This window comes from Felis catus, chromosome A1, assembly GCF_018350175.1.
Source record: "Felis catus isolate Fca126 chromosome A1, F.catus_Fca126_mat1.0, whole genome shotgun sequence".
In the NCBI taxonomy this organism is placed as follows: Eukaryota; Metazoa; Chordata; class Mammalia; order Carnivora; family Felidae; genus Felis; species Felis catus.
In genome coordinates this window covers 198,199,678-198,223,860 of record NC_058368.1, presented here as the reverse complement: position 1 = coordinate 198,223,860, position 24,183 = coordinate 198,199,678, and the positions used below count along the sequence as shown (strand labels likewise).

The window sequence follows — 24,183 nt, the reverse complement described above, 5'->3', positions numbered from 1 at the left end:
GGTCATGATCTCGCCGTTCCTGAGTTCGAGCCCCGTGTCGGGCTCTGTGCTGACAGCTCGGAGCCTGGAGCCTGCTTTGGATTCTGTGTCTCCCTCTCTCTCTGACCCTCCCCCACTCAAGGTCTGTCTCTTTCAAAAATAAATAACGATTAAAAAAAAAAAAGAAAGCAATTCACTACAGCTTTTAAACTATGAGGATTCTTAATTCAAAACAGACATATAATTAAATACCTGATGAAATACAGGACATGCTGTAGTGTTTGTTGAATTTATGAGGTTTATGAAGTCCCAATTAAAAAATAGCATTTGTAATTATTTATTCAAAGTTATTTAAAGTGCCCATTTACTTACATAAAGTATAATAACAATAAAAGTTGATGGCTGCTAAGCTCCTTCTGTACGCTTGGCATATGTTAAGGATGGAAGCATATGCAAAGATTCTACATGGAATTTTAGAAAATCCTAGAACCTACTTCATGAGGTTGATTTAAGGATTTCTATTTATTATTTTAAGAGGCGAATGATTTCACCAGATCTTAAATATTTGAGGGAAAACACACATTGCACACTGAAAACATTTTCCTTTCTCTTACCTGTCTTGCAGGAAAACACATACCTGGTGCCTATGGCCTTGCAATGTTTGCTGTGCGGGTAGCTCATCTACAATTATTTCTGAGTAATAATCTCTATTTTCCAATTACATTTAAGATATATTTACCTTGCCTAAATACCTTCGTTCCACAATTCACCATTAATTGAGCATCTACCATGTTCCAGGCAATGTTCTGGGTGCTTACAATTCATCAGTAAAAGAAACAGAGTCTGATCCTCATGAAGCCTACATTCCAGCAGGAGGGGATGAAGGGATACAGGGAAGAAACAACAGGCATAATAAAGAAATGAGCAACGTGGACTGTTAGGAGTTCCCTGGCACTGTGAAAAAAAAAGTGAAATAGAGCAAAATGAGGGGCTCAGAAGTGGGAGAATGTTAAATAGGAGGCTCATTTGAGGAAAACTGGAAGGAAGTGAAGGAGGAGTCATGTGGATATCTGGGGAAAGAACATCCAGGCAGAGGGAACAGCCCAAAGGTAGGAGCAAGCTTCAGCTGTATGAGGAGCAGCAAGGAGGTCAGTATGGCAGGAGAAGAACAAGTGAGATGAAGAAGACAAGAAGAGGAGTCAAGAACGTAGTGGAAGGTCAAATCCTGCAGCGTCTTGATGGCCACTGTAAGAACTTTGGCTTTTACTTGAGTGCAATGGGGAATCATCGTAGGGCTTTAGGTGAGGAGTAACTGGGCTTCTGTGTCAAGAATAGACCATGGGAAGGCAGGGGTAGAAGCAGGGAGACCACTTAGCAGGTGACCCCCCAGAGAGGGATGAGAGAACAGAGTGGCCAGAAGTGGTTGACGTGGTAAGAAGTGGTCAAATTCTAGGTGCATGTTGAAGAAGGAGCCAACAGGGTTTCCGATGAGTCAGATGCGGTGAGGTGTGGAAGAAGGAAAGGTGGAAGAATGAAAGAACGACTCCCTGGTTTGGGCCTCAAAACCCAGAAGGACAGAATGATCATCAACTGAAATGAGGAGATCTGCAGATAGGGTGGATTTGGGAACTAAGATCAGGAATTCAGTCGTGAACATGTTGAGTTGAAAATATATATTTAGACATTGAATCACATTTGATGGAACGAGGCTGTCTTGAGTTTCTATAACCACGCAGTCACATGGTATTTCACTCACACTAAAAATGGGTGGCATTATCGCTAACTAAAATTTCATATTTCTATCTGTATTTATAAATGTCTTCCCTATAGAAACACTATGCATACTTTCAAGCTTACGTCATTCTTTGCTCCCTCTCTAGAGCCTTATCATCTATGCTTGTTACCAACTTGTTTAAAAATTCAATCCTAAGTGATTTAAAAGATATGTCTCTGGTCTAAGGGGCTGCTTTCCTTAGTAATGTAGGGAGTTGATGAAATATCTTAATTCATTCCCACTCATTATCTAATAACGATTTAAATAGAATTTGAGAAAGGGATATCAGAAAATACATGATCCTACATTTTCATATGAGGCATGATACACCATTTCGGCTATGTAACCTTGGGCACGTTTCTTAATTTCCCTGTGCCTTAATTGCCTCATTAGTAAGCTGGGAATGATAGAATTATTACGGATAATGAGTGATTTGAGTTATATAAGGTACTTACAATAAGTTTCACCTGGCGCATAGTAAGAATTCAATAAACATTAGCCTTACATTATCCATATCCTTCATCAGAGTTGGTTCTAAAGATAGAATACGTTTGTTTTTTTTTTTTTTTAACATTACTTAAAAATCATTCGGAGTGTCATGATTACCATTACTGGAGCCCTTCTATAACATGAACTTCAGCTTTTCTTTAATTCCACAGCATCTCTCCATAATTTGGGGTGCATAGTTCATCTGTTCCATGATTGTACTGTCAATGGATGCTCTTACATCTTGGCTTTGGGAATATGCCCACTGAGGACTTTTCAGCCCTAAACTCTAAGGACATCAGTTTTTTTAATCGCTCCCAGGATTGCTGATCAGCCTAATGTTCAAGTGATAAGGCTTTGGTCTTCAGTTCATCACGGAAAGCGGCCAGTGTCTCTAAAATATACAATTGGACTATTTAACAAAATTCCAAGGCCGCTGATTCTACTTTTTCACTTTTTACACTTTAAAATCCATCCACGTGTCTTATTCTCCTTTCTTTAGGAACACAAGCTGGTTTGGAAATGCACTGCCATTCTCTTCCTGTGACTCGTAGATACTCATTTTTTCCGGGACTGTGCATACAGAAGCTGGATGAAGCATGTTTTCCACTGTGGCTACTCTCCCGTGCTACTCTCCTTTTGCCCCCTCTTGCCTCTGTAATATACCATCTTTCAAAACAAGTGGAAAACCTGCCACTCAAAACAAGACCTGGTAACTTCAGGTCTTCATTTCCACTCAAACCAAATTTAGTTCAGTTCACAGCCCCACTGCTTTGGGTGAGGCTCGATTTAGTGCCCGGTCATTGGTAAAATAGTCATATCTAAAAAAAATTTTAACGCATTTATTGGAATACATTTTTTTTAAATTCACCTTTAAATTAAACAGAAAGCCAGTGGAATTTAGAGACCTAATTACAATCCAGGATAATCCTAATTATGATCCTAATGTTTAAAAACCCAGACCTCTGTTTTGAGCTTCATGTGAGGGATGTGAAGTGTTTCTAAAGTTACCATCCCACTATCCGACCCTTCTAGGCCTTCAGTCAAAATCTCAGGCTTTGCTGCCCTAATTCTTCCACTGTCCCAAGCTCTCAAAGCTTTTTTTAGTGATGACAAGTATTTATCAGAAACAAACAAATGGTTCTATTCTGGGTATAAAAGACAACAACAAAACAAAATGTACAGTACTGAAAGCCAAAGTTGAAAAACAGGAAAATGAAGCCCCCTTGTGGACACAGATACGTTTGGTCAGCTATGCCCAAAAATTCCTGGTCATACTTGAATACAAAAGTACTCAGGAGAATATATTTCATGATAAAATGCAAAGGATTCACCTGAGTTGGTCTAACTCCACGTCCTAACTCCAGGGTGTCACAATGGAAATGATTTCCTGCGCCACTGAATGACTTTGGAGTCCAACCAGTCACAAGTTCCATGGTTTAATGGCATGCTGTTTAAAATACTTCAGGAGAAAGGGGTGTATTTGAAATGCTATGACAGAATGGTTAACATTCAGATTTCTGCTTGTGAAGTCCTATCCAGAGTCTCAGATGCTATCAGTGATGCTATCTATGCCCCCACCTCCTTCTCCCAAATAGACTGCAGATAACCCTTCTTGCCACTTCTCCAAGCTCTGATGACAAGTAAGGAGAGTAAGTGGTCATGTGGTAAGCTGAAGGTCTTGAGAAGATTCTGTTTAGAGAGTCAAAGACAGCATAGAATCTCGGGACTGTGATGGCTAATATTATGTGTCAAATTGACTAGGCCATGGGGTGCCCAGATATTTGGTTAAACATTATTCTGGGTGTTTCCATGAAAATGTTTTTGGATGAGATTGACATTGAAGTCAATCGACTGAATAAAGCAGAGAAGTCTCCCACACATAGGTGAGCCTCATACAATCAGTTGAAGGCCCGAAGAGAATAAAAAGTCTGATTTTCCTGGGAGTAAAGAGAATTCTTTTCTGTCTGACTGCTTTTGAATTGGGACATCAGGTCTTCTTGTGACCTTCATAGGTGAACTATACCATTGGCTCTCCTGGGTTTCCAGCTGGACGACTCACCCTACAGATCTTGGAACTTGCCCACCTCCATAATCACATAAGCCAATTCCTTATAATAAATATGTAATAATATAATTCTTTATCATATATATATGTATCTATTATACATGTATATATATCTATAATTCTTTATAATAAATGTACATATATGTAATCTATGTATCTTTACACATACACATATACCAACCCACAACTCAATCATGGTTTTTCTGTCAAGGAAGAGGAGTCTCAGAGGAATTTTGCCTAAACTGGGCAAGTTACAACACTTGAACTCTGTTCTTCTAGCTTTAATCCAGAACGTTCAAGGCAGGGAATGAGATTCTTACTGAATAAATTCAGAAAGAGCCAGTATCAAATGACCACATCCATTAAAACTGGGAAGTCGCCCCCTTCCTGGCCTGGATCCAGGCTATCCAGGGAAGAAGGTAAGAAGAAAGGAAATGGCCCTTGCCCACAGCTACTCTTCCTTTTTTCTTGAGAGAAACTCTCCGATATTGAGGACGGGGCGGGGGGGGGGGGGGGGAGCGGGAAGGGTCTGGGCAAACGGCCTGAGCAAGCTCAAGGTTCATGGCAGAGACTGTATCTCGCTAATTTAAAGGGAAGACAGAATGTACACAGTCTAATGTACACATTTTTCCTCCCACATTTTAATGTTCTGAACGCCTTAAATGGACGGGAATCTTTCAGTACAATAAAGTATCGTTAAGTTGATGGTGCATCTTGTAACGGACGGCACCTCAAAGCTGCAAGCCAAACCCAGGAGAGGGCTTCAGTTCCTTTCCACGAGGAAGCCTGAGAGTTCACTACTTTATTCCTCGGTCTTCCTGTCCCTCAGCCCACTCCAGCTCTTCCCCCATGTCTGTCTAGATTTAGGCCGCTCCCCTGGATCTTCCTCATCCTCCAGTTTTGCACCACACAGCACAATGCCCAACTCCTCTGCCGAGGTTCCTGGGCAAACGCTTGTGTGTCAATCCAACGGCTGCAGACCTATTCCGTAAAGTCCACTTTGGTAGGAGCAAGAGGCACAACAGCTTTGGGGCTTTTTTCTTACTAATAAACACAGCCCTTGATCACATGGATGCACCGGCAGAGCTTGAGTCAGTCCTGGGTAGTGGGCAAAGCGGCAGAGCATGATGGTGAGACAGTCAGACTTCCCACACCTTCCCTTGGTGCCGCTCTGGGTCTCAGGGTGCCCATTATAATGAGGACATTCATAACAAGATGCTTTGTAAGGTTGTGAAAATGATACCACTTCTGGAAGATGTCCAGTACTATACTTCGTAAGCACACAATAAACGTAAGCTTTTATAACGGCGCTTAATCATCACTGACACCTACAATCCCTCACTCTGGCGACAACCTACTTCTTTGCTGAGAATGAATTCAGTAGATACTAGTACAACAAGAATCTGTGAAAGCAGAGGTAGGCCTACCAATGTGACCAGCTAGAACAATTCCCAGGCTGTTTGGACAATGACCGTGAAGTAAACTCAAAATTAAGTGACAAGTTACAAAGGCATAAACACCATTAGTTTCTCACTTAAAATGTAGAGGCTGAATAATGAGCCAAGCTGTAAAATAAGAGCACTAACAAGTCTATTCCTAGATCCAACTATTTCGAGCAAGTAAAAACAGATTTTTAAACCCCAGAATGTTTACATGTTTAACAACAAAAAATGTTCTCATTAGATTAGCCCCTGGTGAGCTCTACTCATGTCTACCTCTCCTGCATCCCTTATGACTATCCAGCTTCCTCTGGACTTCTAAAGTATCTATTTTTTAAAAAAAAAATTTAATGTTTATTTATTTTTGAGGTGGGGGGGGATGGCAGAGAGAGAGAGGGAGACACAGAATCTGAAGCAGGCTCCAGGCTCCGAGCTGTCAACACAGAGCCTGATGCGGGGCTTGAACCCATGAACTGTGAGATCATGACCTGAGCCGAAGTCAGACGCTTAACAGACTGAGCCACCCAGGCACCCCTAAAGTATCTATTATTAACTATTTACTCTCACAAGAGGTATAAACAAGGCTGAAATTGACACATACATATGTTGGAAGATTTGTCTCATCCAAATTTCAAAGTGAATACTTCAGATTCCCATACCTGGGCATATCTGAAGCATGAGTCCCCCAGGAGCTTTAATGTGCGAAGGGCCAAGGATTCTTCCAGAAATGCAGCTACACTAAAGGAAGAAAGAGTGGAGACAAAAGCCCGGTCTCTGAAACGTGGGCCAGTGCTGGGGGTATTGACAGTTTATATTTTCATTTACTCTTCCCTTCACCAAATATTTTTTGTCTACTAGGTGTCAGTCATTGGTGGAGGGCATGACAAAAGACATGAACAAGCCATCGGGCTCCCGTGCTGTCACTCTGTCCTCAGCCTGTCATTCAGCTGTCATGCGATTTCCTCGTCTGTCCAGTGAGGAATGGTCCAGTGAGGGAAATGGTAGCACATCTCAGTGAGCTAGAAGCTCTTAAGAGTGTTACCTGGCACATACCGTAAATAGCTAACAATTCTTTTTTGAGCACTTACTACTACAGTAGCTGTAATTATTCTCCAAGCCAGAACAGCAAATTCACGCCCAAGTCTTTAGAAGAAGGATCAGTGAGAACGAGTGATTTAAGACCAAGAAAATCTGCTAAATGAAAGCTTTGGGATACTTGAGCGTAAACAGGCTTCAGATCAGGGGAGGAGCCAAGTGGTGGACACCATGCGACAGCCAAAACACGTTTGTTTATCTGTGAGTGCCTAAGAAGCACCCCAGGGGAGTCTCCGAAAGAGTGAAGAGTGATGGAAGCTCCCAGAAACAGCAAAAGACTGTCACATGACTGTATAGTGTTTTTGTTTTGTTTTGTTTTAATTCTAATACTGGTACAGCCTTGGAGCTTTTCAGTAATGATAGCTACCATTTATTGGGTCCCATCCACGTGTCAGGCACTGTGGGAGAGTTTTACATCATTTTATCGCTTACTCCTCCAAGTCTGCCTCCATTTCCCACCACCTCGATAAAAGCAAACTGAAGGGCTAAATAACTTGCCCAACGTCACACACTTCACACTAGGGAGTTGATGCTCACCTGCCCACCCTAACTAGAAGAGGCTATGCCTTGGGGAATACAGTGAGAATGACACCCACTCAAGAAGTACAATCTGACGGTAACTCGTTGGGATTCATCATCTCCCAACAGTTACCAAACAGAATGTCCTGGTAACAACTAACATTTATTTAAAACCAGTAGGAATATGTTAATTATACATACATAGTCCTATGTCTTATTATTTAACATTAGAAATAATACAAAAGAAAATCAAATTGGTAGTGTTGAGATTACTATGATAAAAAGCACGGAGCACTTACCTGAAGGATGTTGTTGGCTGTTATTACTGGAGCCTCATCATTTACTGATTCCACAGTTACAAAAAGAGTTTGGGGCAAACTCTGTTTTCCAAGCTCTGAGCTATTTGCAAAGACGGTGAAATTGTCAAGAAGCTCCTCACTATCATCATGCACATAGTAAATCGCTTCATTTTCCACCTATAACGACCAATAACAAAAATCACCAATTTACTGAAATGTGATTTAAAAACAGGAACACATTGCTATCATCCTAATTTTTATGCCTCTCTGAAACACAGAAGCATGTGTTCATCCTATGAGGTTGGATTCCAACAATCAGAGTGGAGATTTTGATGGATGGCATAGTTTTTATGAAGCGATGCCACATCCTGGAAATGAGTTTGAGGAGGAATGGAATGATGCTGCAACATGGGGTAGTAAAGAGAACTCTAGACTGGTAATCGGGAAACCTGAGTTCAAAGGCTATTTCTCCAAACAAAATGTGTTGTAGGTAAGTGATATCATTTGGCTGCTCTTCCAGTGGAATGACACCCACTAAAATTCAGACTCTACTTTCGTATTTACAGTGACTAATGTTTTAAGTTGTGGAATGTTTTGTTAGACAATTCCGAATGTTAGGTTCAGGCGCTGAAGCTTCTACTTACTTGTTGGACTTTGGTTGTTTGGCGACATCTGGACCAGGGCAACTATTAAGTTTCCCCAAACTTCTCTTTTCTGAACTAAGCATGCATTATTTCTTTAACTGTTCTTTGTATGAGAGACTATACATGCTACCTCCTAATCCTGTTCCTCCTCCAGAACACAATCATTTTTTGATACATCTCTTAACAGACACTACCCGTAACTAGCTACCACATATCTCCTGTGGACAGAATATAATGAAATACATCAAAACCAAATTGTCTATCAAGGCAGACTTCCCTCACCCTGATAACACAAATGAAAACCTTTACTTAGGTCCCTGTTAGGGTTCATCTTTCTAATTTTCATTCTGAAACGGTCAGTAAGTGAATTAATTATTCCTCTTGGATTTGTAATAACCACAAATTTGATCAGAATGCCTTTCATGTCTTTAAGGCTCTGATGGAAAATACTGAGGAGCACAAGATCATAATTAGAGACCAAGAGAGTTTTAAAGCTGGAAGGGAACTTAGCTTCAGTGAGTCTGTGACCCAAACAGACAATGGCAGACAACTTCCAAAGCCCAACAGGAGTAGCTGAACTTCTGAAAAAGTCTCTGAGGTTGTGTTTGTTTTGATAAAATACTGCCAAAGAATTCAACTGTTCAACTTTGCCCGTTCCTATGGTGCACTTCCTTTGAGCAAATACTTTTGATCTCTTAGAGGTGTTTCTGATGAGTTGAAAAGTTCATGAAGAGTCTCAAGGGAAAGTTTTGGCCACTGTACAAAGGTGCTATGGGAATTTCTTTGGAGTTCTGTGGGCAGAAGAATTCCAGAACATAGGTCTGAGCACAAGTTCTGAAAGATGCTGGTTTAAGCTATTTGAAAATAAACATGGAAGATGGCATTGATCAGAATGTGAGAGAATTTATACCAAAAATGCTTTAGGAACATAGTATTTAAGTACAAGTTGCCTCCTCAGTATTTTTCCTGGAGAAATACATCGCTTCTTCACTGGAGTGGTACTCCCCCAAATTACATGCCACTTAATATGCATTAATCCAAAGGCAAAGAGAAGATTTGGTGGGGATTTTGCCTATTTCTAGACTTCTAACACTAGAAAAATATCAGCTCACCTGAGCTTAAAAGACATAACAAACTTACAGAAAATCTTAAAAGGTTGAAAAGTATTCGGTCTCCTGTCACCAGACTGTTCCCTCCCTCCTTGCTCCCCATTTCACTTCATGTTAAAGGAGAAGTAGAAAGCCTTCCTGTGCTGGACCTCCTTAACCTCATCTACAGCTCTCCCGACACAGCATGGAGTCCCTTTCCTGCTCTCCACACAGCTGTTCACTTGCCTTTCCCTCTGCCTGAATGCTCTTCTTCCATATCTACCCACTCACCCATCCGTCACCTCCTCCAGGCATCTCCTTGGATGCTGCCTTCTCAATGGCGCCTCCCGACCATTTGATTTGACACTGAACACACACACACACACACACACACACACACACACACACACACACCACTGAAGGCTCCAGCATTTCCCAGCTCCCTTTCCTCGTTTATTTTTCCCCACAGCACTAATCTTCACTCAATATGCCATTTATTTCACTTATTTGTTTTGTCTGTTGTCTCACTCCGCCTCCTTCTTTCCTCCACCAGGAGAAAAGATTATTAAAGCATGGATTATTGCTGGATATGTTCACCACTGTATCCCCAGGACCTAGAACTGGCATGCCGGACACATAATAGGTATTCAAAAACAATTTGCTGAATGAATGAAGGGCAAACATGCCCAGGGGCTCCTTCTCCCAGCCACTAACACTATAGCCACTAGTTGTTAGGGATTAGTGCCACTTTACGTGAAAACAGTGATGTCGCAAAACCTGGAGACCTTAGAGTCACATAGGAAGACAAAGTGTGAAGGGGTCATCTGGAAGAGCAGACAAACATGACCTTGACTGTGAACAAGGCTACACAATCACATAGATACTCCAGGGAACACACAGACTTGACCTACAGATTTCAACCAACCATTCTAAAGACACGCTTCTTACGAAGTGTAATTAATAATGAATTGGCCAAGACAGGACCACAATTTAGTGCTCTCTCCCTCACCTAGAGCACACAAGATGAACAATAGTAGATTCAACTTGCACCAGAGCAAGTGGTCATCTTGGAGGGTTTGTTCAGCCATTGAGATGGAAGCCATGAGGAAGAGACGTCTGCAGGGAGGCATTAAAGGATCAGTTTCCCTGGGTCCCCAGTAGAGAAGCACTGATTTCCAAGGTTGTTTTCAGTCCTCAGGATTCTCTGTTTCTCCCCATGGCCCCCTAATGCCTCCTGGTTCAGTCTAACCCTCTCAACATGTAATTCAAGACTCTCCCCCAGTCTGGCCCCAGTTCTCTCTGCCGCTCCTAAGCCCATCCACAAGTCTTGCGGGGTGTTCCGCAGCCCCCAGAACCAATTCACTTTAATACCTCCATGCCCTTGGCTAGGCTGTTGCCTTTGTTCATGCTGCTTTTTAAAAATGTTTTCTCCTCTGCTATCTCCCTGATCTTTCTCTCTTTCCTCAAGTCTTGCTTAAACGTTATTCCCTCTGTGAAGTCTTCCCTATTCTCTTCAATTAGAGTCAGATGTAACAACTCTGAACTTCCTTCGCACCACTGAAGAATGCTCTGTGAGGCATCAAGAGGGGGTACCTCATATTAAAGCTTGTATGCCTCATCCCCTCCCCCCCACACACACAGCATCTCCTGAGAGCAAGCAATATGGCTCCTTATCATGGCAACCTTGCATAGCAACTTAAACAGAATAAGAGTTTAATAAATCGATTCAAGTCCGTTGATAAGATGAAATCCTGAGAAGCAAAATAAAGCAGCCCACATGGGTTTACAGCTAACTAGACAAAGATACCCAGAGATGCCAGGTGGTTGTTCAAGGTCCCTAACCTGAAGAGTGCGTATTCCTAGGATCTTATACAGGAGATGGTGGTAAGATACTTTTCAATACTTAGAAAGTAATGGAAATCATTCTTTTATTCATGATAAGAAAGCCAAATCTCACAATAATACCAACCTAGCCCAAAGCAAAGAAACCTGATAGCAGCCCAGAGTTAATTAGTTATTTTACACTGAACACTAGATTGGAAGTTGTACCCAGGTTGTATTGTATTGTGGGGACTGGACCATGGAGCCATTGATAGCACTATGCTCACATAGGGCACGGTACCAAGTAAGCACTCTATCAGCATCTGTTGATTGAATAATGGAACGAATAAAGGAGTAAATCCACTAGGGACTAAAGCATGTCTAGGTTAAATATCTAGGGTGACACGTTGAGTGGGGCAGTGAGTGTGGAGGTCCTCTAGCGTTAGGCAGCCAGGATGATGCAGGGGCTAGAAGCCCATGACACAGGAGCAAAGTGGGAGAACCTAGAAATGTTTAAGCCAAAGAAGATAAAACCCAAGGGAACTTGATAACTTTTCCTTTCAAATATTTAAAGAGTTTTTACAAAAGGAGGTCTTGATTTGTTCTGTGAGCTACCAGAACCAGGACCTTGGAGAAGTGTCTAAGTGGCAGACTTCAGATCAGCATAAAGAACTTTCTAACATTTGATGTGTTTTTAAACTGGAAGTGTCCACTACAAGAAGAAGTGAGTTCTCCATTGCTGAATATATTTAAATAATGGCTGGATGACCTCTTTATAGGGTTACCATGGAAGAGGCTTCTAGCATCTGTTAGGAGGTTAAGCTGGACCCTCTTTCAAGTTTCATCACTCCTGAGAGTCCATTAATCTAAATAACAAATAGCAATTTTTTCCTCTTATCCCGTATACCCAAATGTATTAACTGAGATTTATTACCTGTTTCCTGGTAAACTTCATTAGCTTTATTCTTGGAAAATTAGAATTTTCAACATAACCGTGTTGTGGTGGTTTGAGCAGAACAAATTCACAGTCAACTCCCTCAAAATATTTGCTTGGAATTTTGAGATAGTCTTCCAGAAGTGCTTTGGAACCACCTTCCTGGACTGTGAAATTTTGTACCTCCAGAGGAATCCGCTTAGGGACGATATCCACCAAAATTTCAATTCCATTCACAGCTTGGATACCACTCACCACATCCAGTAAAAAATGGTCGTGTTGTTGCTCAGGAGCTATCTGTACATAATGGATATTGCCATCATCAATATCCTGTTGTGTAAAAATCAGAGGGGACTTTTCATCTGCACCCAAGCTGCCTTCTTCAGGTAAAGATTTTCGGAGGTATCCATGCATCGGCGGAATTCTGACGATGAACATTGCCTCTGCAGGAATATTATCTTCATGCACAGCCTTGAGTTTTTATACATAACACACAGATACAAAAAGAAAAACACAATACTCATAAGACTCAAGACCCTTTGATGAGCCAAATTGTTTTCTATTAATGTCTACAAATGGCTTAAGTTACAATCAGGGTTAATACACAGTGTAAGCCTGGGTCTGGTTCTGGTGACCATGTCAATATTTGCATTTAGCCGTGGTTGCAAAGAAATGTAATGGTCAACAACACTTGATAAGCTACTAATGCATTAACAAGGCATCATTCTCAGCAGGAAGATACCCTGGACTCAGAATGTTGAGGTAAAAAGAAATAAAATGGTATAAGGAGAAGGAATAAAAATGGTTGAAGAAGCAGAAGCTGAATCACTAAAATTTCAAGACTTTAGAGGAAAGTTTACTTTTCTTCCCCACTTTAACTGGCTCAGCGTTTTCAATATATGTTGAATTTATTGATTCAGCAAAATCCATCTCAGTCATTGTAACTGATTTATAGTCACTAAACTACACATGCCCCCTGGTGGTGAAACACAAACTCTCCAAGATCCTAAAAAAGAAATGAGGAAAGCTGGTGACCCCCATATTCCGATAGTCAAACTCATTTAGTAAATTGCTTCTGATTTGTGTTCATTTCCTCTTGATGTTATTGGCTGCATTTCACAAACAAGTAAACTCCTTTGCAGTCCTGAGGGTAGATTCAGAATAGCCTGTATTTGTGGCCAGTTGTCACAAATCACAGTTTACACACCCTATACAGGATTACCCTAAAAAGAACACGATCTCCTAAGTGTGATCAGTGGGGCTTTGTCTGCTGGAAGCTTCTAAGGAGGAGCCCCAGGAAACCTTCTGGTGTGAGGTCTCACCCCAGACATTCCACAAGTCTAGGCCAATTTTATCCATCAATTTCAGGAAACCAAATGAGACCACATTAAGGAAGTTAACTGTGTAATATAGCATCCTCTGCTGTTCGAGGAATCCTTTTTACGTTTAAGTTGCCCTAAGTTTTTATACCCTGCTTCATCCCATTATGAATGTAATTCAGATGAAATGAAATGTTGGCAGTGTTTCTATAAGAAATGAAAAACGTAAAGATCTCTTAATTTACTCCAATACACACATCACCTCTTCATTCCTTAATTTACTCCAATACACACGTCACCTCCTCATTTAGTGTAGTGCATCCTACACTAAACATACACAGATAGTGTGTGTGCTGGTGTGCACTAAGCTTTAACATAAGACTTAGGATTCCTTATATTCCATTTCCAACTATAGGAAGCTCAGTAGTGTCAAAATCCTGAAACCTTCCAGCCTTTCTTTTCAATGGCATTTACATTTAGAAAAAAAAAAGTCATTCTGAATACCAGGAGGGAAATTAACACAAAAATAGCTCTTAGAAGCAAACAGATTACTCATGGAGAGACAGAATGCTCGCCAGGGTGACTACCTACCTGCAGTCTTCCTCTACTCAGTTTTACTGGTTTTCCTTCTTCAACAACAAGGGTCTGGAGCAGAATTTGGGTGCCATGTTGGTGGCTTTCAGAGTACACGCGCACATAGATGCCTACGTCTACATACACCTCTTTAACTCTCACTGTCACGTTGAACATATCAGAATTGCCTCTGCCGTCATGCCTATAAAACACATGGCCTTGTTTCATGTCGTGCAGGGAAAATAAGCGGGACACTGAGTGGTTGACCAGCACTCGGCCATGCTTCGGGGGCTGTACCATGTGGAATTCGATCTCGTGGTCCGTTCTGATATCTTGGTTCGTGGTGACACTGAGGTTAGCTGCTGTGAGGCTGCTGCCCTCTCCTCTCTGTACAAGCAACCCCGTGTTGTTGGCTATCTGGACATAAGGGTCTGAGGCACTGACTTCTAGAAGGAAGGATGTGTAATGGACACCATCTGTCACGAACAGCACAAAGCGAGCAGAGTCTGCACCCCGATGCCTAAAGAGCACTCGCCCTTCCTGAAGGTCACGTTGCCTGAACTGGTATAGTTTCTGAGAGAGGTCACTGGCTGTCACCAAGTCCCCATTTGGGATGCCCCGCCGGGTATAGAGCAACTGCCCATCATCAAAATCTGAGTCGGGGTCATGGTAACAGAGATCTGCCAGGGTCAGCAGGCGCTGGCCATTTCTCACAACATGAAAGACCCTATCTACCACGCGCACTGGCTTCTCATCATTCTTTAACCCTACAGAAATGGTAACTTTGATTTCTGTAGATAAATGCTCTGTGTCAAGATCCCTGACCACTCCGTCTTGGCCTGGTGCTATGGCAGAGGCCACAAGGAGGAATTCATCACACTGGGTCTCAGAATCATCGTGGACATACATCAGTCGCTCGCCCACTAGGTCTTGATCAGTGAATGCGGTGATATTGTCATGACTTCTCAAAGGATCTGACAAGTTAATCAGTTTCAGCTTCCCGTGTTGAGGACTCTGGGTGATTTTATATTGGAAGGTCTGATTGTCCAGTGTTTGAGCAAATAATTCTGATTTTGTAATTAATTTCCCTTCTCCTTCTTTTACAAATAATCCTCTGTCAGTCACAGTAATGCGTGTCTTATCTGCTTCGAAGTTTATTCTGAAAGTATAATCTTTTGATGCTATGTGCTTCGCAACAATCAAGAACCTAAAGGTATCTTGTGTGTCTTCCCTGGGCCTCTCCTGTGGCTCGTAACTTATCTTAGAGTCTGTAATGTTTTGTTGGCTGAAGACTGAGTTTGTTTTTAGCACTTTATTGCCAAGTAGCAATTTTCCTTTCTTAGGTGGGGTCAGCAGCTTAAAATGCAGTTCCTTCTGAGCTACGTCCACACCCTCTGTCACAGCCTGCAAATGATCAGAATTCAATACTTGTCTGTTTATTTTACTGACCTTAAGAGGAACATTTTTGAGAAGTGTAAACCTTAGCCACCGTATGGTAATCGGAAACATTAGCTCCTCGCTGACTTTTCCTTCTATGTTAACTTTAAATTTAAAGTGATCTGTAACATTTGCTAGCTGTAATTCTCGAAATGTACTATGGTACCGGACCTGACCCCGATCAATGGAATGCTGAGAAAAGGTACTAACTTGTTTCCATTCGCCACTTGACCCCTGCTGCTGAATCTGGCCAAATTGGGGTGGCTGAGTGATAGCATAGCGGATCTCCATCTCGTGCGGTTCACCATTAACCTCCACCGACAAGTTACTCTGTGTAATCAGAACTGTGCCACCCTGCTGGACAACGACACCGGTTCTAATGGCCACTTCAAAGCCCCAAGGAACAGCCATGACCCGTAACACTACTGTATTGCTAACCAGCTCTCCATCACTTGCTCTCAGAAGGATCCGGGAGTTCCGAGGACCTCTGTGCACGTAGAAAATGTTGCCATCTCTTAAATCCCCGTGTGTAAAACCATTGATCGCTTTCCCGGGATCATTGGTGTTTTCTAAAAACCCAGCATCTGAATTGAAGTTGCCAAGAATGGAGAAACTAAGACTCAAGGAATCTGTGTCAGGGTCTGACACGTGTATTATATTTGGAGTCAGTCGTTTCTTAGAATTCTCAAACAAGAGAAGCAAGTTTCCTTCGGGGAGCTTAAGGTGTGGGGGGTCATTTACTGGAATGACAGTAATGTTGAACACATATGGAACACGGCCTTGCAGATAAAATGGCATCTTCTGCTTGCTGTTGGAAGAGACTGAAAATGTGAAAAAATCCCTAGGGTCTTCTGAACCATCATGGACATACCAAACTTTCCCTTGCCTCAAATCTAACAGCGTGAAAGCTTTCTCCATTTCCTGAACAGGGGAAACATCTAATTGAAGGAACCCATGAAGGGGCATTTCCTCTATTTTAAATAGAATTTGAGAATGAGGGACAGCCAAATCTTCAGATTCCACATCCACTTTCATATGCCTTTGTTCCAGTAAGGCTCGCCCACCTTCTTGGATCTCCAAGTTACTCAGACTCAAGAAATAGCTACTCGCATCTTGAAAAAAAGGCTTGCCTGCCTCAACGACGGTGGTGGAAAGGGGAACTTCTGACCGAAGCAGGTTTTCCATTGTCGTCATGAAAGGATTTTCATGATCACTACTCCTCGTTTTACACCCAGCAGCTATATCTTTGGAAACAAGGGCATCCTTCAGTGCTCTCTTTTCTGAGTTGGCTTCCAAGCCTCTTAAGCATCCTTTGAAAGAAACTCCTCGAGCAGATTTCTTAGGCACAGAGGCAAATCCTAACTTCTTAACTTCTTCTCCCTTACGGGCATTAAGACCTCCCACAAAGAGGGGGCCTTCGGATACAAACGGCTTGCTTTGCAAAGGCAGCAATGTCCTTACCCCTTGCTCATCCACCATCAGGGCCAGAGAACTTCCAGTGAACTTCAGTTGAATAACGTGCCACTTGTCGTCACTAACTAAGCTAAACGAAGAGAGCTGGGTGTTGCTTTTGCTCCATCCTACATGAGCCCTCAGTAGACCGTTAACTATTTCCAAAGCAACGAAATTTCCTTCTCTACCTGACTGAAATAAAAGCAAGGCTTGTTGAGTTCCAGTCTGTAAAGCAAATTCCAATAGCCCTTCCCCCGGCACCTTCCATTCTGGGAAGGTGACGTAGGATCTGGAGCTGAAGAAATTGATGGCTTCATCCTCTCCTGCAAAAAATTCGTCACTGCATCCTAGTGACACTTCATAAACCTTCTTAAAGCCAGGGTAAGATCTAAGGGATGCCAGGATCTCCTCCTGGTTGAATAGCACATCCTCCATACATCCGCGGAAATTGGGGAGCTCTCCATTCAGGTAAGGGACATCAAGTCCACCGTGGCCTGCTATGTAGATTCCGTGTTGAAAGTGCAAATTGTGCACCTCACCGGTGATATGGCCCGTTGTCTCATAATGTTTGTCAATAACCAGAGAGACATTGTTTTTAACATAGTACAGTTCCACTAAATGCCAAACCAGGTCATCTGTACGAAGTCTTTCCTCAGAAAGGAGCACTTGTTTACCTGCACCCAAATTCACCCTCACCTGAAACAGAAAGAATCATAATTAATCAATCTCATCTTATTGTATTTTATTGAGAAAACAGGGCCATTCATAAGGCGGAGAGGTGGGGGGTGGGGGAGAAACTTGGACTTGAAACTGCTTTCCACATTTATGGGCTATACAGTGAGGCTAAAAAATGTCAGAGTTGGAATATTTCAGGCATGCTCGTAAACTCGGAGGAGATCCAAACTTTTCAAATGGCACATGACTTTATTCTAGTAATAGTAATCAAATGGACAGCTATTTTGTTCTCTTTCTCTCTCATGGCTTTTCCTCCGGTAATTGGATGTTTACATGTGTTTAAAGATTTAAGAAAATCTTACCCGTAAGTTTCCTGATAGAAGTTCTATAATACAGTAGTCATTTTTCCCCGCTGCAAGAAAAAGTAATCCCCGTGGTTTGCTGGTTTGAAATTTTAATTGAAGAGATAACTCAGAGGAAACTTCTATGATGTTGAGCTCCACATAACTTTCACCATAAAAAGATGCTAGGGAAACATTTTTAAGAGAAGTATAAGTTAGTAAATTTATTACACAATGACCATTCCACTTTGTATTGTCATCTCCCTTCAGGGACTGACCCTGCTGAAGAAAGCTGGGGTAGCCCACAGATCTGATGTGGGGGTACAAAGGCTCAATATTTTCTTGCCCCAACTCAAAACAGCTCTGATGGGTCAGTCCCTCTTCAGAACTCTCAAGAAGGGTGGCCAAGGCTTCCGTTGAAACTGAATCCAAGTCTATTTCTCCATGTACCCAATTCCTCTTCCTTCCCTCCCACAGGGATAATCTCAAACCACTGGTGGTGAACTGGTGTAAGAGCAGAAGGGAACACCTGAGCCAGCTATGAACGATCAGGCTGTGAAAAATATGGGGCAAGTAACAGCTAGGAGGACTATGAATTGGATGTTTATTGCTCAGTTTGAATGCAGCTTTGGACAAAGATAAGGGAAAACTAGGAGAGATTAGTTGACAATTACAAGCTAGAGGGCTTCCCTGGCAGCACATAAAGTCTTTCTCCTTTCCTACAGCAGGAGAGCAGTAGAAGGTAAGACTCCCACTCAGGAATTAATCGTCAGAGTAGTCAGCTGCAAATAGAGTTAAAGTCTCCTCTATGATAGGCTTGCTCTGACAAAGCTAAGGCCCTGGTTGGAAAAGAAATAGGACCTCGACATATGGACTTGGGGGCATCTGGGTTGATGCATTCAAATACCTGGGGTCCCCAGATCTCTCCGAACCCTCTTAGCCTGCAGAAGTGGCCTATTCCCCTATTAAGGCTGGCACGTGCCTTGCTTAAAGAGAATGCAGAGGCCTCTCCTCACAAGTCACATCTGACCGCTGAAGATACACAACCATCTCTCTTCCTGGCCGCTAGGCCTAAAACAAAGGTTAAGTCACAGCATAACCTGTGCGGAGACCTGTTGGGCTTGATATGGGTAGAAAAGGACTAGATCCTAGTGTAGCTGTAGGACCGCTGCAGGTATATTCTACTGCCTGTAGCTGCAAGAACACACATGCAACTGAGGGTACCTGAACAAGGGGACAAAGCATTAAAGTTGGGGCACTCTCCAGGGATATAGGCTATAATACCTTGGAAAAGACTACTGGAAATTGGTGCGAACTCACCGCTAAAGTGGCTCCCAGATGCATAGAAATTGCAACGATCCACTATCAGTGGGACAGACGTGACACAATGACCATGACAGCTGGATCAAAGAGATGGAAGTGGTACATCCAGGATTGAGCATAAATAGGACCAGAGGAAGGCACGAGCAAGTGCACAAGAGGGCAGCCCAGAGCTCCAGTCATCACCATTTTTGTGCCAGCACCTTTCATCAGCTCACACCTATGGCTGCATGGGGCAATCCCGTGTTGCCAGCTGATGGAGGAACAAAACACGTGAGCGTGGTTCACAGATGAGCCAGCCTCATCCTACGGATGCGTGATGAAAACAGACTCCAACCGCACCATAGCTCCTCCTAGTGGTGGCCATGAAAACCACTAGCAAGGGCAAGTCCTCCAAATGGATAGGACTTTGGGTGGAACACCTAGTCATCTACTTTACACAGAGAGAAGTGGCCTGAGAGTCAAATAAATAAAGACCGATAAAGAGTGGCAAATGGCCTGGCCAGATGGTCAAGAGCCTAGAATGTGAAAGACTGAAAGAGTAGGAACGAGGAAGTCTGGGATTGATGCAGGAAGCGGGAAAATCTTTATGTTGCATATTAATGTCTGCCAAAAAAACATCCACCACAGACTATGCATTAAACAACAAGACAGACAGTGACTTGGCCAGTTGACATTAGCCAGCTTCTGTCATCTGCCACAACAGGCTCATGATGTTGGCACAACAGGCTCATGATGAGGTAGCCATGGTGGCGGGGTGGAGTCTATGCATGCACCCAACAGTCCGGGTTCCCTCTTACCAAGGCTTTCCTAGTTACTGCTACTGCTGAATGCCCAACATGCCTCCAACAGAGTCCGACACCAATCCCTAATATGTTACTATCCCTTGAAGAGAGACCAACTGTCCATTTGGTGGTAAGCCGACTTCAATGAAACCCTTTCTCTTTAGAATTGTCAGTGATTCATTTCCACAAAAATAGACACATGTTCTGGGTATATATTTATCTTTCTTGACTCAGATAGCGCTATCATCTGAAAAGCTCATGGAGTGTTTAATCCACGAATAAGGGATGCCAAATAACATCCCAACAATCAAAGACATGCCCTATACTCCAAGGAAGGTGTGGTAATGGGCCCAAGACAATAGGATCCACCGGCACATCATATACTATGTCGCTGAAAGTGAGGGCTTGACAGTGTAGGAACAACCTGATGTTGTTCTTTAAATTAAAGCTCTTTAAACACCTCCTGCTGTGTCTCCGGGAAGTATAATGCATGGGTCTGGGAACAAGAAGTAGATAGGAGTGGCCTTGTTCACCATCACTCTCAGTGTCCCACTTGAGAGATTTGTGTTCCCATCCCCATAAGCCAGAAATCTATGGTTTCAAAGCACCTGGTTTCCACAGGTGAATGTTTTCTGTGATGCACTACCCTTCAGGCATAAAGGCCTTTCTACCCTGGCTGCTATGAACCTTGCTGGTAGAGAGCCCCCAGCATCTTCAAAACTCTCCTCGAGGTCAGTTCCACTGGCACTGCATCGCGAGTGGAATTTTCTCTCCTCCCGTTCCAGTTCCCTTCCATTCCTCAAATGTTGATCTTAAGAACAGTCCTTAATAAGGAAGGCTCCTGTTTCTCTCCACCTTAGATTCTGCGTCCTGAGGCACACGATCTGCAATGTCTGCTTCTCTGTTCCTACAACACTCTGTATATTCCCTTATTCTAGGATTCACCATGTTGTACTGAACTTACTTGTTTATTCATCTATCTCCTGAACTATTCCCTGAGTTTCCTATGACCAGGAGTCATCTCTTTTTTATCTCTCCCTCTCCAATATCTCACACGGTGACTGACACACAGGTGGTATCTTAGGTTTTGTTGGTAGTTCATTGAGATCCCCTTTAAAAGGTTCATATACCCATCCTCCAGCTGCTTAACTGGAGTTTCAGTGAAATTATACCCCCTGCCCTAGAGGGCAACCTATGGTCGTTGACTGATTGAAACAGACGTATCAAATACGTAGAGCTCTGGGTTGCTATTCATATCCCAGAGCCCTCTCTGGGATCAGGCCGATATTAGATCAATTAAAACCAGATCTTTGCTTAGTTTCTTCTCCTGCCCTATCCTGCTTCCCTCCTTTCTTACAGTTCTTTCCTGGTCACCTCATGCAGTAATTTACTTGCACAAGAATCTCTGCCCATGCTGCTCTTTTTAGGGAACCCAATCTAAAGTAAGTAGCAAACAAGCATTTATTGAACCAAAAGACACTAACCCAGGAGACCCTCATTTTATAGTTGAGTAAACTCAGGCCTAGAGAAGCTTAGGGACTTACGTAGAGTCAACAGTTACTTCAAAACAGAGCGAAGACAAAAACCAAGCATTCCCCACCACCAATCCAGTGTTTTCACTAAGATGCAAAGCTCTTACAGAGATGAATCTGATCTCTACACACTTTTTCAGATACGTATAAGCACTCTTCTCTCTAGTTAAAAACAGCCATTAATAATGACATAATAATTCCGTAAAACCAGATTGTAGCAATAAGGTTGTAGAGACGAAACGATTTATTACAAACCCACTAGCTATCCCACTTGGTGTGTATAGTCCTGGAATTTCTCATTACGAATCCCCTTACTCTGATTTTTGACTGACTTAGAGGCTGTATTGTTAAGTTTTCAAAGCCAGGAAATGTTTTCTAAATCATAAAATCTACTGCTGAGAATGACTAAGTAATGTTCTATTTTCCCACGGCTCACCTCCCTGGCACTAAATCAATTCCAGGCTCAGCTGGTGGCTAGAAATTTCCATGACCTCAAGGGAAAAAAACGAGGAATCGGGTTTAAGACTTCTGGTTTGACAGCCTGGAACCAGTTGTGTCCTCACATATCTCCAAATGGGCCCCCACTTTTGTGGCTCTTAGTTAAGTGCCTCAAAATAACAGTAAAAAGCAAATCAAAGCACAAGAAATTCTAGAAAGAGAAAGGTCATCTCCACCTGCAGTGAAGGAAAAGGTGTGACTTCAGCATTACATGTGTAGAGCAAATCAAAGTGAACAAAACTCAGAGCAACTTCCTGGTTTTATGTGCTTATATAAAAGGTGAAATGGTTGAATGGAAGCCAAAGATTGGCAGTCAGGTGGGTAAAAGACTTTTCAGGAAAAATAAACATTGATATTTCTCTGTAACTTCTCCCAAGAAGATGATTATTTGATTCATTTTTCTCTACCCTAGAAATGGTTCCCATTTCTTTTTCCAAACTACAGCTTTCTGTTTTTCTTGTTTGGCTTTGGTGTTGTCTAGGGATTTCTGATTTATTATTTATTGGGTACCTCCTATGCGCCAGTACTATCAGGAGTCGGAGGTAGGAAATTACTAAGACCAAAGGGTTTGCAGACTATCAGAAGAGAAAGCTGCTCAAAAAGAAGAATATATCGAACCCAGGTGAGAGTAGAAAGTTGGTATATCAGCAACTTGTTTTTATGAAGAAAGGAGCAATCTGCCCATAAAGTGTCTCTCCCTGGCAGATTTTTTTTTTAATTTTTTTTCAACGTTTTTTATTTATTTTTGAGACAGAGAGTATGAACGGGGGAGGGGCAGAGAGAGAGGGAGACGCAGAATCAGAAACAGGCTCCAGGCTCTGAGCCATCAGCCCAGAGCCTGACGCGGGGCTCGAACTCACGGACCGCGAGATCGTGACCTGGCTGAAGTCGGACGCTTAACCGACTGCGCCACCCAGGCGCCCCTCCCTGGCAGATTTAAGTGCCCACCCTGCATGAACTTATGCTGCCCACAAATATACCAAATGCTCGATTGGTCCTGGGTGTTTGAAGGTGAATGACGTAACTGCCAGTCAAGCAATTACATCGGCTTGATTATTACTTGGGAAATGTAGACCGCAACAGAGATACTCAGCCTAGTCAAGGGGGATGGACGAAAGGTGTTTCCAGCAGGCAGGAAGATGGCTTCCAGAAAGACCTAATGAGGGACAGGCGAGAGAAAGAGGAGAGAGACAAGGGGGAGGAATAGGAGACAAAGAGACCAGTGACTGCAAGGAACCAAAGGTCCAACCTGCACAGAGTGAGAGGGGAGCAGCCAGGCAAAAACTACAGACATATGAGGGGGTAAAGGTCAGAGGGCGCCTGCTGCTGTGTCCAGCTGAAAGGCCATCCCTGAACTTTCAATTTGAAATGGCTACTCCTTGAGGCGCCTGACTGGCTCAGTTGGTTAAGAGTCAGACTCTTGATTTAGGCTCAGGTCATGATCTCGTGGTTCGTGAGATCGAGCCCTGCTTTGGGCTCTGTGCGGAGCTTGGGATTCTCTCTTATCCGCTGTCTCTGCCCTTCCCCTGCTCATGCTCTCTCTCTTCAAATAAATAAATAAATTTAACGACAACAACAAAAATAAAGTGGCTAATCCTTCTGAGGCCCCTACATCATGTCTAGTTACCTTCTTTATTTGTTTCCTGGGTTATTATCCAGCTCCAGCCACACCACCCCAAACAGAATGTGAAGTTTTGAGGGCAGGACCCTTGCTAGTTTTGGTCACTGCTCAATCCTCTGTACCTACAAGAGTGCCCAGCACATAGTAACCACTCAATAAATGATGGCTTTGTAAGCCAAGGCAAGAGTTCAGACTCTATCCAAAAAAAAGCCCTAAAGGGACCAAACAGGGAAATGATTGCAATTTAGATGATTTTGGCTGAAGCACAGAAAATGGGTTCAAAGGGATAGTGGGGAGCAGACAGGGGAGAAGTGGGTGGGTTCAAGAAATATTTAAAAAGCTAGATTGTCCAGGGAAAGGGAGAGGACAGGCGGTTAATCCAGATTAATTTTGAGATTTCTGCCTGGATATCCCCTTACTGAGAGGGGGACCCTGAGAGAGAAGTTTCTGTTTCATTTCGCTTCGTTTGTTGGTACGTATGTGA

General features: G+C 42.7%; 1 protein-coding gene across 7 annotated transcripts in view; it reads right to left on the bottom strand.

Moving 5' to 3' along the window:
• CSPG4B (chondroitin sulfate proteoglycan family member 4B) overlaps positions 1-24,183 on the bottom strand; it is a 75,364-nt gene that overhangs the window by 38,504 nt on the left and 12,677 nt on the right. For 6 of the 7 annotated variants that reach the window (XM_023260695.2, XM_023260693.2, XM_023260694.2 and 3 more), the window contains exons 2-5: positions 17,965-18,128; positions 14,057-17,623; positions 12,147-12,617; positions 7,660-7,836 (exon numbers count right to left, since the gene is read on the bottom strand). In XM_023260695.2, the coding sequence (XP_023116463.2) occupies positions 7,660-7,836; positions 12,147-12,617; positions 14,057-17,623; positions 17,965-18,128 (4,379 nt within the window). The remainder of the gene's footprint in view (positions 1-7,659; positions 7,837-12,146; positions 12,618-14,056; positions 17,624-17,964; positions 18,129-24,183) is intronic. The other variant, XM_023260699.2, reaches the window with a different exon arrangement.